The following is a 14,831-nucleotide window of genomic DNA, read 5'->3' on the forward strand; positions in this document are numbered from 1 at the left end:
GATTTCTATTTCTTTTTGCTGATTTTTTTTCAGGTGATTTGTATGATTTCCGGTAGCTCACTGATGCTGATGAGACAGGTGACACGTCAATTTTCAGTACATGGAGTAGGTGGGTGCATAGAAATTGTTTCTAAAATATTATTTTTGATAAAAAGTTGGTTGCTTTTATATTTCAAAAAAACCCATTCTTATTGTCACCTCTTGGAACAATATTTTTGACGAAATTAACTTAAAAATGCAGTTATATAGTGTATTAAACGCTAAATTCGATTAGTTAAAAATATTTTTTACTGTATTATTATTTTTAAATGTATACAAAAGATGATAGCGTACCGAGAGAGTGGTAGAGAAACGATCAGGGTAGATATTTAAATTAAAAAAAGGGGAAAATAATCCCAGAAGTGGGAAGAAAGATGCTGAGTGAGTTGATGAAGTACCCTTCAATCCTTCATCAAGGACAACTCAATAGGAGAAAAATAAAAGGAAGGAAAGAAACGGAGAGAAAGAGATGGAAAGGAAAAAAGAGAGAGAGAGAAAGGAAAGTTGAAAACGCGCAAACGAAGGAAAAAGAAAGCTGCAGCAACTCTGCTTTTCTCTTAGTCGACCTCTCTTTTCTCTCTCTACCTATATCCTCTCTCCTATAACACCCACACGGGCGCTAAGTCAGTGTGGAAACACTAGATTAATAAAACCAACCATAATAATTTAAAAGCGCTTTCTCTTTCTTTTCTCCTTCTCTCTATCCCCTCCCTTATGGTTTCTCCCTGAGACGGTGTTCAGTGGTGGGAGCCGGCGACTCACGTAACTCGGTACGAGTTATGGGTTGTTGCCAATCTTCCTTCTTGCGAGTATCCGTCTCCCAGGAGAAAGCCTCTAACAACAACTCCCTTCATCAGGCGCAGAATCACCACGCTTCTAACCCGTCCAACGGTACCGACGCTGCCTCCGCCGCTTCCGAAGGTTTTCGTGGTTTCACCGAGTTTTCCCTTGCTGACCTAAAAGCTGCCACCAATAACTTCAGCCCAGAGTTCATAGTTTCGGAAAGCGGTGAAAAGGCTCCCAATGTCGTCTATAAAGGCCGCCTACAGAACCAGGACACTCGCACTTGGATCGCTGTTAAGAAATTCGCGAAACTTGCCTGGCCCGATCCTAAACAATTCGCTGTAATTACAATTTTTTGAAACTTTTTTTCTTTGGTTTTCATTTTTAATCAAATTTTAGGGTTTTTTTTTTCCTGTATGTATATATTTTATTTTTAATGTTCTCCTTTTGCGGAATAATTTCTTCAAGGATGAGGCACTGGGTGTTGGGAAGTTTAAACACCAGAGGCTAGCTAATTTGATTGGGTATTGCTGTGATGGGGACGAGAGGTTGCTGGTGGCGGAATATATGCCCAATGATACCCTTGCCAAACATCTATTTCACTGTACGTTTACGTTCTAGGGAATTTAATTATAATTTCTATTTGCGTATCATTTCTATGCTTTTCTTGACTAATGTTACAAGGTACTGATTTTTTTTTTTATTTAAAATTTCTACCTAAATTAGAGTTGAAGATTCTTATTGGCTACTTCAACTTTCTTACTTAAGGGGGCAAATAGAAGAATTTTAGAAAGAATGTTTAAGATTTTAGAAGCAATTGAGCGTGACATATGAGGGAGAATCTTCAAGGATATAATGATGTCTGCTGTATTGTTGTATTTCTGGTGTTCAATTGAATAATTATTTCCAAGTTGTCAGCAAATTTGTTTACTATTTTGATTCCAATCAGATTTTGTCTCCAAAATTAATTTCATGCAACTTCCTTGACAGGGGAGAATCAAACCATTGAGTGGGCCCTGCGATTAAGAGTTGCTTTGTACATTGCTGAAGCATTAGATTATTGTAGTTCTGAAGGTCGTCCAGTGTACCACGATTTAAATGCTTATAGGGTTCTTTTTGATGAGGTACTGTAACTTCTATCCTTTTCTTGACCTCTAAGATTCATTTTAGTCTATAGGACAGTTGATTATTCTGTAATATAAGTTTTTCATTCTGGTCTTTATTAGCTGAAAATGTCTGGTTTTGTTAAGCTATTGTCATTGGGAGGATCTGCTAGTTTTTATAAGAGCAAAGTGGTAACTTAGTGGATGGTTTTTGACAGAATGGAGATCCTCGGCTTTCTTGTTTTGGCTTGATGAAAAATAGTAGGGATGGAAAAAGTTACAGCACAAATCTTGCTTATACACCCCCTGAATATCTAAGAAATGGTATTTCTTTTATTTTGTTACTGATCCTATAGACGTGCAGATATTTGTCTCCTTTCATTTAATGGCCTTCCCTTGGTGGGGTCAACACTGTGGCTATATATACTTCGACTTGATAGAATCATCCTACTTTAAATGCTGCTAGCCCACAACTAGCATTTGTATTTTGTGTCATTTTGACAAGTCGAGAAAATATATACCATTATTTTGGGAAGGAGTGCTTTCACATAAATCGTGAGATCTAGTTGTGGAAAATGTCTGAGCATTGAATTTAGCATGTGAACGTGCAAGTTCATAATAATATTCACATTTCTGAATTCCAGTACTACCTGTTAAGATGGGAATCTACTTAACATGATAATGGTTATGTGCTGTGTCTATGGACAACTCCAAACTTTTCTCTTGCTCATGCAGTGATCATGAATAAAAATGCAAATATTATGGAATTCATGAATTTGAGGCATTTTTTTTTGTTGGATAAAGATTCACCTTTTTCATATTGGAATTTTAAGTTGTTGACGAAAACTATGGTAAGGGTATATTGTGCTAAAGTTGCATCTGATGAGATTATAAAGCATGGAAATTATGAGCTAAGATAGTCTTTTATACTTGGCTATATACTGTGAAAATATCTTGTTGTATACCATTTATCGGTTTTGTTTCTTGAAATGTACACTTCATAATTGATTTGCATTCAGAAAAGTTCCCATTTTAATTGAAATACATATTCCTTGTTTGCTTGTTTGATGGACTGCTTTTTGACTTTTATTTTTTGCTATATACCAAATTATGCTTCTGTTGTAGGAAGAGTCACTCCTGAAAGTGTCATCTTCAGCTTTGGGACTGTCCTCTTGGATCTTCTTAGCGGCAAGCACATCCCTCCTAGTCATGTAAGTATTTCAAACCCCAACTCTGGTCAGTGATAAGCTGTGAAAAGATAGGTGAACTTGTAGATAACTTGTAGTGGTTCAACCAGATGAACTTTTCCCTTATGAGCAGCTCTAATAGAAATTTCATATGATGGCTCTCCTTACTCAAAATTTTGACTTTATCTTTTCTGCACGAGAATAGCTTTTTCCACACATTCATAAATCAGTCATTCCATGCATGTGTGCAGTGATTTCCTTTCTATGTTTATATGCGTTTACCTATATAGTACCTTGACATATGATTTCCCTCCCTAATATTTGTAGCCTTTTTCATTTTTAGAATTAATTTATATGTTTTAGAAAATTAGGTCTTCAATAAAATTTAAAATTTTGACCAAAGGTGTATTGATTACTCAAGAATTCAATTGTATTATTAGGAAAAAAAAAATGCAGGGCCCACTATCAAGGACCAAAATGACTTTCATTTGCTTGCAAGGGTAATATTGAAAATTAAATTGTTTTAATTCTTTTTTCATTCATCCTGAATGATAGAATTTAATTGCATAATATCTCTTTAATATTTAGTCACAAATATGAATGTCAACTTTGAAATCAATTGTTGTTGAATTCTTCCCATGGAATTAAATTTGCTATATGATTATGTTTTGGTTAACTTGAATGTTTAATTCCTCATTAAAAGAAGCTAGTGTCTTAATTCCTCATTAGATAGTCTCTTTTATTTGGTTCATTAAATTATAAATTGGTTTGTAAAAACTGCCAAACTATTGTTTGTGTATTTAGTTTGTCGGCTTAATGCTTCTATTTAGTTTGTTGTCCTAGCGCTATATTAAGCATTTTAAATTTAATTCAAAGATCAATCCCTTTGTGCTTTAACCTTCGCAATTAAACTCTTTTATTGTTCAAAATATGGCATTTGACACTATTTGGAAACGGTGTTTGAGCGTCTATTACACAAAAAATTAATCACAAATTTTTATGAGTTTGTTGATTGTTAAATTAACAAAGTTACCCTTTGTTTCTTTCTTCCATCTTTTCTTTAACAAGGTCAGAATTGGCATCAACTATTTCTTCCAAATTTATATCTTTATTTGCTCACAATTTCAAGAATTCAGACTCCACCCATGAAAAATCCTGCAATTTTATGTATCTACCATGAAAAAAAGAGGGAACCTTGTTCACACAAGAAGTACCAAAACTGGTATAAGTTGTGATAAAACCCCAACCATTTACACCCAAAATTTGTGGGTACCAAAAATTATCTCGTGTTTGTTCTTTTTCCTCTTTTTTCCTTTTTTATTATTCGCCATTTTTCAAATATCAATATTTTTTTTTCCTTCCCCCCTTTTTCTTTGGTTTTGCTTGCTTTTATCTTTTTCAACCAACCATCACCTGCTCTTTCAGTGGAACACGGAATGGTGTTTTGACTTTGTTATTCATTTCATTTTGATTCTGTTTCTTTTTTTGTTTAAATTTCTATGGCTAAACGCGTGATTTTTTTTTCATCCATCTTTGATTTTTTGCAAAATTTCTCTTCTTTTACATTTTTCAGAAAATCAAAATTAGCGTGCATCCTTAACATGCCAGTGATCTTGGCAATCATACTTCAGATCTTATTTCTCATGATTTTCTTCAGTAAAGAAAATTTTATTTTTTTTTTAGGTTTTTCTTTGCTGATCCTATTTCTGCTTTTAGATGCTTGTGATTGGTAAGAGCTGAGGTTGGCTTTCGAGTGTTGTGGATCATAGTCTTGCTGTCTTTTAGTACTTCAATTGACTTGTGTTCAGACTGGTGTTAATTTTAATCTCAAGGTAACAGTGGTTTTTTTCTTGTGACTCGTGCTTTTATAAGGAATAAATTATCTAATTTCAGGTTGATGACAATTAAAATGTAAGGGGAATTGATATTTGGGCTAAAGTCAGAGGAGTCAATTGAGCATTAAGCCTAGTTCATTGCTTTTTCACATATATCTATCCAGAATGGCATCAAATGATATCTGGTTGATAGCTTTATTTTTCATTGGACCACTTTGGTTTATCTGATCTAGGTAGGGATTTATTTAAATGGGGCTTGCTAGTGTACTTGTCAGATATGTCAACAAGATTTTCTGATGATAGCTGACTAGAATGATAAGAGGTTATCTCATTTAATGCTTGTTATATCCCAGCGACCTGGACTTTCAACTAGCTTACCTAGTTCTTGATTTACATTTTACTCCTTGCTTTTTGATGTTATAAGACTGATTCTTAATGCTTCAGAGAATGGCAGAATGGAAATTTACAGCAAATTGTGGTTTCTGATAAAGACCAATTTTTCTTATTTTAAGTGAAATAGTTGTATACTCACATAATGGATATTATTGGGCATAGACATATGCTGAATCTGATATAGTTGTCGATTGGAAGTATGATATTTTTAAAACAATTTTTGTAGCAATTTTTATATTTTTCTTGCAGGCTCTTGATATGATACGGGGAAAGAATATCCTTCTCTTAATGGATTCACATCTGGAGGGAAACTTTTCAACTGAAGAGGCAACTATGGTCTTTGATCTTGCTTCAGAATGTTTAAAGTATGAACCTAGAGAGCGGCCAAATACGAAGGATCTTGTTGCTACCCTTGCACAACTGCAAAATAAACCTGATGTGAGTATTTTGTCTTTTTTTCTCAAGTGATTATCTTATAGCAAAAATCTGATTAATGGTGCAAATTTGATGTTAAATGAGTTGGATGCACAATTAAAAATTCTCGGACCGCTGCATGGCATCATTGCACACCTGATTTCATCTGTGAACAATAATAAAGTAATTAGCCAGACTTAATTGCTTGAGGCATGGTTGGGTTTCACATTGGTGACAATTTACTTTTCTTCCAAAACATGCATTTTTAAGTTTTGTTTATGATATTGGGATGTTTGTCTTCCAAGTAGTGCTGTTAAAGGTCTAAAGTTCAAAAAAGGATGGGCTTTTGACTAATTGCTTGGGAAATGTTGATTGACAATAATAGACCACTTTCAAACTAATCACATAAAATTGTTCGTTTGTCTTCCTTCAGTGGATTCAACTTCTGGATCATAATCGTTGCTTTTTCAGGTTCCATCTTATGTGATGCTTGGAATTCCAAAGCACGAGGAAGGACCACCTACTCCAAAACACCCTCTTTCTCCAATGGGTGATGCTTGTTCACGGATGGATCTGACAGCTATACATCAGATCTTGGTAATGACGCACTACAAGGATGATGAAGGAACTAATGAGGTAATTGAACTGTATAAATTCACTGTTTTTGATGCCTATTTCTTTTGCTGTGCTCAAAACTTTATGGATTTGCAGTTATCCTTCCAAGAGTGGACACAACAGATGAGAGAGATGTTGGAAGCCAGAAAACGTGGAGATGTAGCATTTCGTGACAAAGATTTTAAAACAGCTATAGAATGTTATTCCCAGGTGAGTATTTTTCTTGCTAGGATGTCATTATGCAAGAAGATGCACTGATATATGTAATAAAGCTGGCTGTAGGGCTGATTTAGGCCTTAGGTCTGAAAAATGAAGTTGCAATTCTGAGATAAAAACCAGGAATTTGTGGTAATTAACATGCTTTAATTGACTGGACATCATTCCCTGGTGGTGCAGTTTATAGATGTGGGAACGATGATTTCTCCAACTGTTTATGCCCGGCGAAGTCTATGCCATCTACTATGCGATCAACCAGATGCTGCGCTCCGAGATGCAATGCAAGCACAATGTGTATACCCTGAATGGTCCACCGCATTTTACATGCAAGCTGTGGCCCTTGCCAAGCTGAACATGCACAAGGATGCAGCTGACATGTTGAATGAGGCTTCTGCGCTGGAAGAGAAAAGGCAACGTGGAGGGAAAGGTTCTTGAGAATTCACTCTGTAATTATTCTTTTGTACTTGTAGTTGTCCAATTGTTGTAACAAAAATGTGGGGCTAGTGTAATGAGAATTGGAGATATGGTTTCCATTCAAAATGTAGCAGAGGGAGAGGGGAGAGAGGAATAGTTTTGCAGCTGTAGCCTTCTTTTTCTTTTCTTTTCTTTTTTTTTATCCCTCCCAACCTGGATGAAACAACACGGGTCAGAGAAAACATGGCTTCCAGTAGGGGTGAGCACTATTCGGTTTAAACCGAAATAACCGATCGAACTGAACCGAATTAAAAATTTAGTTCGGTTTTATTTTTAATTCGGTTCGGTTCGGGTTTAATTTTCTAAAAAATCGGTGATTTCGGTTCGGTTCGGTTTTAAATTCAAAAATTTCGATTAGACCGAACCGAACCGAAATCACCTATACTACGTCGTTTTGAAGTGTACCTTTATATTTGCCCTAAATCTAAAAGCTGAGAGTTCACGCTATCCAGTCCTCGTCGCCTCACATCACACATGCCTGTGCCTCTTCTCTGAGCATTGAGCTCCACCACTTCCAGCAGGTCCACTGTCCACCGTCCGACCTCCACTCTCCTCCCGACATCGACTGATTAACCATCGCGGCTAACTCGGCCTCGGGTCATCGATCTCTAGTCTCTCTCTCCACTCTCCTCCCGACATCGATCGATTAACCATCGCGGCTAACTTGGATCATCAATCTTCACTACATTGCGGATGCGCGAGTCGCGACTTGGTTAGCAACGCCGACTCCTCCTCATCTCAGTGTCGCGCTCAGAGAGTCTCTGTCATTGGTGGATTTGTAGTTTTCTCCCAAGGTTTTTTCAATTTCTCTAGCTTCTAACCCAAATTCTCTCTCCCGTTGCTTCTTTGTGTTGTTGACATGTCTCTGTCACTGGTGGATTTGTAGTTTTCTCCCAAGGTTTTTTCAATTTCTCTAGCTTCTAACCCAAATCCTCTCTCCCAGTACTTGCTTCTTTGTGTAGTTGACATTTTTTTCGCTTTCTGATGCGTTGCATGCAAGAAGAGCCTTTTCGCGGCCTCCACGCAATCGTCGGCATCGGTCGTGGCTCTCCAGTCCATCGGCTCTCCGCGCCGTAAGCAACTTGGTTGTTCTCAATCGGTTCGACCAATTGAACCGATCAAACCGAACCGAACTAAATCGGTTTGATTCAATTCGGTTATTCCTCTTATTCGGTTCGGTTCAGTTTGTGTAAAATACTACAATTCGGTTTTCGGTTTTTTCGGTTCGGTTCGATTCAAAACCGAACCGACCGAATGCTCACCCCTAGCTTCCAGCCTAGATAATGCAAAGGCCGCTCAGGCCACTAATTACGCCCTCAATATTCTATCGGCCTAAAAAGAAACCAAAAACCGCTAAATGGGACGATTCGGGCCAAGAAGCATCTAGTGGGCCAAGTGAAGCTTTAAACTCTTTAGATACGGCCATTACGGTCGAATAGAGCCTCTCGATTAGGCCATCAAACCCTAAAATTAAACAATCGGCCCGAAACTCGTTCTAAGGGGAAAAAACTATTGGGCTGCAAAATGGGCGGATGAGCCCCGTGCCATCAGGCATTTGAGTGGGCCAACTGGACCCTAGAATTAATGGAAACGAGAAACGAACTATATAGGGCTCGGAAGTGGGCAGAACGGGGCCCATAATCCCTTTAGTGGACTTAGGGTTGACCAAGTGTATTGGGCTCATGTGGGCTAAGCGAGGGCCAACACCTTTCAAGATGGGGCCGAATGAGTCAGTAAGCAGTCCTTTGGGCTTTCAAAATGGAGCAAGTAAGGGCCAAAAACCTTTTATTTGGTTTTAAAAATGGGCCGATGTGTCCCAGTAAGCAGTCGTTTGGGCTTTCAAATGGAGCAAGTGAGGCCCAAACCTTTTTATTGGGCTTCAAAATGGGCCGAGGTTGCTCAGTATACAGTCCATGAAGAGGTCCTTCAGGCTTTCAAATGGAGCAGGCGGCCCAAAAACTTTTTTATTGGGCTTTCAAGATGGGCCGATACGGTCTAGTAAGCAATACTTGAACGGTCCTTCAGCCTTTCAAATGGAGCACGTGAGGGCCAAAACCTTTTCATTGGGCGTTCAAGATGGGCCCAAGGCCCATTTGACCCAAAAGCAGTCCATTGGGCATAGGGGAGAGCATAAATCGGTTTGAACCGAAAAACCGAACCGGTCGATTTCGGTTTATCGGTTCGGTTAATCTAGATGTTCGGTTTGGTTCGATTAATATATTTAAGATTATTCGGTTTTCGGTTCGGTTCGGTTCGGTTCGGTTCGGTTCAAACGTGTTAAATAACCGATCAAACCGAAATAACCGAATTTACTAGTTAGACCCAAGCCGAACCCTCCCCCTCCCCCTCCCCCTCCCCCTTTCGGCCCTTCTCTTCTCCTACCCTGATTCAGGCGTTCTCCAGTCCCCATTCCCGATTTCTCCTCCGAGCCCGAACCCCTATTCACTCACAGTCAGTCGAAAGTAAAATCCGAATCGTCGAATCCCATTAATTTCTTTCCCGTCGATCTGTCAACTTCTTTCTCGTCGATTTGCTGAACTTCATCCTTTCAAAATAATGGTTTCCAAAGTTACAGATCTGTCCTCTAAGCAAAATAAAGACAAGCTTTTCTTGAGCTTCTTTATCTTCCAGGAATACATTTGCTTTTCGGCGGGCCAAATGGGTATATCAGCAAAAAGCAGAAATGTGCAATGAGAGTGGGATTAAAAAGGCATTAGGCGGAGAAAAAACGGGCAGTAACCATTAGTCCCAGAAGAGAAGATAGACGATCATGTGTGGCTCACTACTTTGTTAAGTGTTTTGGGTGATGGCTAGGCTGATGATTGTTAGATTTCTATAGAAAGCTTAAGGTAGAGTGGAGGTTAGAAAATTGAAACATCGAGCGACGCGTGAACTTCATCCTCGTTCTTTCTTCTCAAAATGGCCAACATCACCACCAACAACCTCAGCGACAGCTGCGATCACAAGGAGTCGAGTCCTCTCTTGGACAATAGCATCGTAAAGCATAACAAGAAACCCACAGTGATTTCCGGCACCAAAGTTGCCGCATCTTCTCCTATGGAAAACAGAAATCTGCAGTGCTGAAATTGGGCCGCTCTGAATATGAGTGGACTGCTAATGGGTTACCAACTTACCATTGAATCACGGTAGCGTTGTAGGTGAGGCCATGGGTCGGGTTCAGTGGGACTCCAGCCTCTTCGCTTGTCTCGGCGGCAATGATGAATTCTGTAGGTTCAGTTTCCACTCCAGCCTCTTCTTCTTCTTCTTTTTTTTTTTTTTTTTTTTTTTTTTTTTTTTTTTAATTAAGGTTATTTCGAGCTTTCATGAAATTGATTGGTTATTTCGGTTTGAACCGAACCGAATCGATTTTTATCGGTTAGGTTCGGTTCGGTTATACTTTCATAATCGATTTTTTCGGTTTTAAAAATTTTAACAAATCGGTTTTTGGTTTTTTCGGTTCGGATCGGTTTTCGGTTTTTTCGGTTCGATTCGGTTCGGAACCGAACCGACCGATTGCACAGCCCTAATTAGGCATCTAAATGGGCTGAAAAGCTTTTATTGGGCTATAAATGAGCTTATATATTGGGCTTTTGTGCGCTGATAGGTCTAATACATTTTAATCTTAGATTTTATGGCAGACTTGGAGTGGGTCTAATTTTTGCTGTCGATGTCCGTTGAAAGCCCACTACAACTTTTCGGAAAGGGAATTTCGAGATGCACGACTTTTAAAAGTGTGACTAGAATCGTAAGCTTGTTACAAAGTTCGAGACAAAAATTCTATCGTTTAAGGGGTCAATTTTGCATTTTTATAAATTTTTTAAAATTTTTTCACAATTTTTCATATTAAGATTTTTGTTATTATAAATAACCATTTTCTTGACTATTTGACACGTTTTTTAATTTTCAAGAATTCAATAAAAGTTTTTGGCTTCTACCCTTTCATTTCTAAATTTTGTCCTAATGAAACGTTATTGGTTAAAACTCTTGACGGAGTCTAATTAGTCCAATTTCATATTGGTATCAGAGCGAAGTTTATCCATGGTCGACAACTAAGAGGTACGACTCGCTGCAATTAAGACATCCTTGGCAGAATTGAGGGAGATGATTGGACAACTAGCCCTACAATAGAGTAACAACCAACCCACCGCAACCGAATGCCCATAACCAGTTCCAAATCCTGTGGTTGCAAATCTTATGGCCGCAAATCCCTAACAAGATTATCACGAAGGTTACAAGATAAAAATAGACTTTCAAAACTTTTCTGATTCGTTGGATGTAGAATCTGTCCTTGATTGGTTTGCAGAGGTTGATTAGTTCTTTGAAATTATGAACGTGGAAGAGGATTGAAAGGTTTCGATTGTGGCTTATAAATTTAAAGGCGGTGCAGCAGCATGGTGGAATTTTGTTCAAAACGAACGCTACGCAAAAGGCTGAAACCTATACGAAACTGGCTATTGATGAAGCAGATGATTGAACAACGATTCTTGCCTAGTGATCACGCTCAAGTTTTGTATAACCGGTATCATGATTGTCTTCAAGGGAGTTGAAGGGTGGATGAATATATAGAGGAGTTTTTGAGGTTACAGGCGAAGTATGAAAACTGTGAGAACGAAGCCCAACAGGTTGCTTATTATCAGAGAGGCCTGAATCACGAAATTCGCTATATGATGGAAATAGCTGCGATTTTCACTTTGGCAGATACCATTGAGATGGCAAAAAGAGCGGAAGAACGTGTTGATTGGCAGCCTCAACATCAATCTAATTAGAGTTTTAATTATATAAATTCTAGTTTGATAGGAACTCAGCAGTATAGATGCAATTGCAGCGGACATTCTTCTAGGGTTGTAAATTCTGACAATCCTCATAATACTGTGGAAAAAAGGAGAGACAGTAAGGGAAAAGCAGTAGCCACTACAACAGACAAAGGAGGCAAAACCAATCCTTATCAGAAACCAACGGGAGACATAAGTTATCGTTGCAGGTAACCTGGTTATCGATCGAATAATTGTCCAGAACGCGAAGGAGTTAAGAATGATCTCCGACAAGTTAATGTGGTTGAGCAGGTGGTTGAATCTGAGGAGAAAGAGGATGACAATGATGGGTCTAATTGCTGGTTCTAAAGATGGAGAGGTCACCTATGTGGTGAAGAAAATCCTATGCTCGACGAAACAGGAGGATGAGACGCAAAGGAGGAAGATTTTCCAGGCAAAGTGTGGAGTGGGAGAAGCGATTTGATGCTAATTATCGATTGTTGCAGTTGTGAGAATCTGGTAGCTAAGCAATTGGTGGATAAGCTGCAGTTGCCTACACAGCATCACCCATCGCCATACAAGGTTGGGTGGATTAAGAAAGGTCCCGCAATTGAATTCAACAGAATCTGCAGCGTGCCTATTTCGATCGGTAAATCTTACACTGAATATATTAATTGCGATGTTGTGGATATGGATTGCTGTGGATTTTTATTAGGTCGACCTTGGCAGTTTGATATTGATTTATTGCATAAGGGGAAAGCGAATTCATACATGTTTATATGGAATCAGAACAAGATTACCATTTTGCCTTCTGGTTCAGCAAAACATTCTAAAGTGGAAGAGAAAACTATTGTTGTTGTTTCTACAGGGTGCAAAGGTGATAGAGCATAATTTAGACTAATTTATCATGACTTTATTGATGATAATTTACACCATTTATGCCTAATTTTGTGGCTTTGATATTATTTTGTAGAAAATAGGTGTAAAGAGACAATCTGGTGAAAATGCTCTTAAAACTGCCAAATATGGAAAGTGCCAAATAAGGAAAGTTTTCAAATAAGGAAAGTGCAGAAGCAAAAACAGATAAGGAAAGCGCAGTCAGCAGATTACTTGAAATTCAAATTGCAGATCTTTCTTTCTTTGTTTAAAGATGTGCAGACACCTCAGCAGTCAGTTCTTCCTATTCATGAAGCAAGATCTCAAGAAGATGCACTTGCCTCTCATGCATTCAGTATTCAAAATTTGAAATTCAAAAGAAGGCTCCACCTAAAAAAGAAAGTTTGGACATCACCTCTTCCCTTCTGCACACCCTGGCCGTGCGCCTTCTTCCTTCTAAAAGCCTGGCCGCGCGCATCCTTCCTTCTGAAAGCCTTGCCGCATGCCTCCTTCCTTTTCAGACACAACTTGGGCAGCAAGCAGCCTCTTGGGCAGCAAGTAAGACCTTGGGCAGCATCTAATCCTATATAAACTCTCCTAAACCAGCCGGTTGAATCTCTTCTTGCACTTCTTCTCTTCGGACCACACAAGGCCGGCGCTTCCCAAGCCTCCAAGCACTTCTTCTCTTTATCTTCTTCTTCCTTTCTTTATTTTTGGTTTTTGTTTCAGCCATGAGTGGCTGAAACCTTTTATTCTAGTTGAAGATTGGTTGAAACTTAAGTTGTTTTATGGATTGTGAGATCTGAACATACATTGTTTGTCTTTGGTTTATTCAATATTCATACAATTTCATGCTTGATTCCATTATTGCTTTGTTATTTTGATTAATGTGGCCACTTGATTCTTGATTGCAAGGTATAATATTGTTAGTTTGAATAGTTTTATGTCCGTAATTACTTGGATTGTTCAAACATAAGAACACTTGATGTAAAAACTAAGAAAATTGTATAATCTAGCAACATCTCATGCTTTTGGGTAGCTAGGATTGGATCTCTCTATCACTTAATGCAATTGACAGTTGTTTTGATGCCTAAAGCCTAAGGACGTTCCTTGGCAACTTGTTGATTAGTAATTAATTAGAGGACGTTCCCTAATTGGTTTATGATTAAGGAGAGACATGGTGGTGAGAAACGTTTTCCATCTCCATAACTAATCTATTGAATCAATCAAAATAACATAAGTTTCAATGATCAATCCCGATAACTGAAGTGGATCCAATTCTTCAACTAAAGTTTTCTTATTATTGATTTCCCTTTATTTTTATTATTCCCTTGTTTTATTACTTTCATCATTAGATTAACTGAATCAATCTCAAACCCCCCCCTTTTTTACTTTACTTGCACTTTATTTTTATTTTGCTTTCTGTTTATCTTGCTTTCAGTCTATTTGCTTTCAGTTAATTTTCTTGGTCTTCATAAGAAGAATAGGTAAGTTTTCATTTCCCTGTGGATTCGATCATTTACCACTATCTGCAATAGTAATATTGTTGATAACTGAAAAGGATATTTTTTACTGGTTTCGACAACCGACAGTCAAAAATTGGCGCCAATGCTGGGGAGTTAATTTAACTGATTTATTTTTCTTTCATGACTAGATCTGGATACAAGGAGACGCTGCCTTACGATCCAGAAATTGAGCGCACCATCAGGAGACTAGGTAAACAAGCATCGCGGCTTTGGGAGACAGCTGAAGCCGAAATCGCACCTGAAGGAGTCCCCTGCGCAGAACAACCTTCTGAAACCACTGAATCGCACTATCCAACTCCAGAGATGGCTGAAAACGTGGCACAACCTGCTGCCCATGCTGGACATGTTGTCCATGATGGAATAATATAAGAAAATCCAGCCATGAGGGCCCCAATGCCAAGAGAAAGAACCATGAGAGAGTTGGTAGCACCTATAGGTGATCAAGCACCTCTTTGCATCACCTATCCACCTCTGATAGTTCCCTTTGAACTCAAAACAAGTTTGATTCATCTCCTTCCTAAATTTAGAGGTTTAGAAAATGAAAATCCACACAAGCACTTGAAAGAGTTCAACATTGTCTGTTCATCTATGAGACCTGAAGGTATTTCTGAAGATCATG

At 38.4% G+C, this 14,831-nt stretch overlaps 2 protein-coding genes across 2 annotated transcripts; both read left to right on the forward strand.

Moving 5' to 3' along the window:
* Window positions 1-434: 434 nt before the first annotated feature.
* LOC110606580 (serine/threonine-protein kinase BSK1) lies at window positions 435-7,163 on the forward strand. Its single transcript, XM_021745446.2, has 9 exons — window positions 435-1,163; window positions 1,291-1,426; window positions 1,813-1,946; window positions 2,144-2,249; window positions 3,051-3,136; window positions 5,590-5,778; window positions 6,226-6,390; window positions 6,466-6,579; window positions 6,766-7,163. Exons 1-9 carry the CDS (start codon window positions 819-821, stop codon window positions 7,018-7,020), a joined length of 1,530 nt encoding a protein of 509 aa, XP_021601138.1. The 5' UTR covers window positions 435-818; the 3' UTR covers window positions 7,021-7,163.
* A 3,184-nt stretch (window positions 7,164-10,347) lies between these two features.
* LOC122722478 lies at window positions 10,348-12,846 on the forward strand. Its single transcript, XM_043953203.1, has 2 exons — window positions 10,348-12,687; window positions 12,784-12,846. The coding sequence occupies exons 1-2, from the start codon at window positions 12,294-12,296 to the stop codon at window positions 12,810-12,812; spliced, it is 423 nt and encodes a 140-aa protein (XP_043809138.1). The 5' UTR covers window positions 10,348-12,293; the 3' UTR covers window positions 12,813-12,846.
* Window positions 12,847-14,831: the final 1,985 nt, after the last annotated feature.

Source organism: Manihot esculenta, chromosome 18 (assembly GCF_001659605.2).
Source record: "Manihot esculenta cultivar AM560-2 chromosome 18, M.esculenta_v8, whole genome shotgun sequence".
NCBI lineage: Eukaryota > Viridiplantae > Streptophyta > Magnoliopsida > Malpighiales > Euphorbiaceae > Manihot > Manihot esculenta.

What these genes read in the sequence shown, in the direction of transcription:
- LOC110606580 (XM_021745446.2), top strand. Translation starts at nt 819, where the DNA reads ATGGGTTGTTGCCAATCTTCCTTCTTGCGAGTATCCGTCTCCCAGGAG. An exon ending in ATAGGGTTCTTTTTGATGAG is followed by an intron (nt 1,947 to 2,143) that starts GTACTGTAACTT and finishes GGTTTTTGACAG; the next exon opens with AATGGAGATCCTCGGCTTTC. An exon ending in ATGATGAAGGAACTAATGAG is followed by an intron (nt 6,391 to 6,465) that starts GTAATTGAACTG and finishes ATGGATTTGCAG; the next exon opens with TTATCCTTCCAAGAGTGGAC.
- LOC122722478 (XM_043953203.1), top strand. Translation starts at nt 12,294, where the DNA reads ATGCTAATTATCGATTGTTGCAGTTGTGAGAATCTGGTAGCTAAGCAA. An exon ending in TGTTTCTACAGGGTGCAAAG is followed by an intron (nt 12,688 to 12,783) that starts GTGATAGAGCAT and finishes ATTATTTTGTAG; the next exon opens with AAAATAGGTGTAAAGAGACA.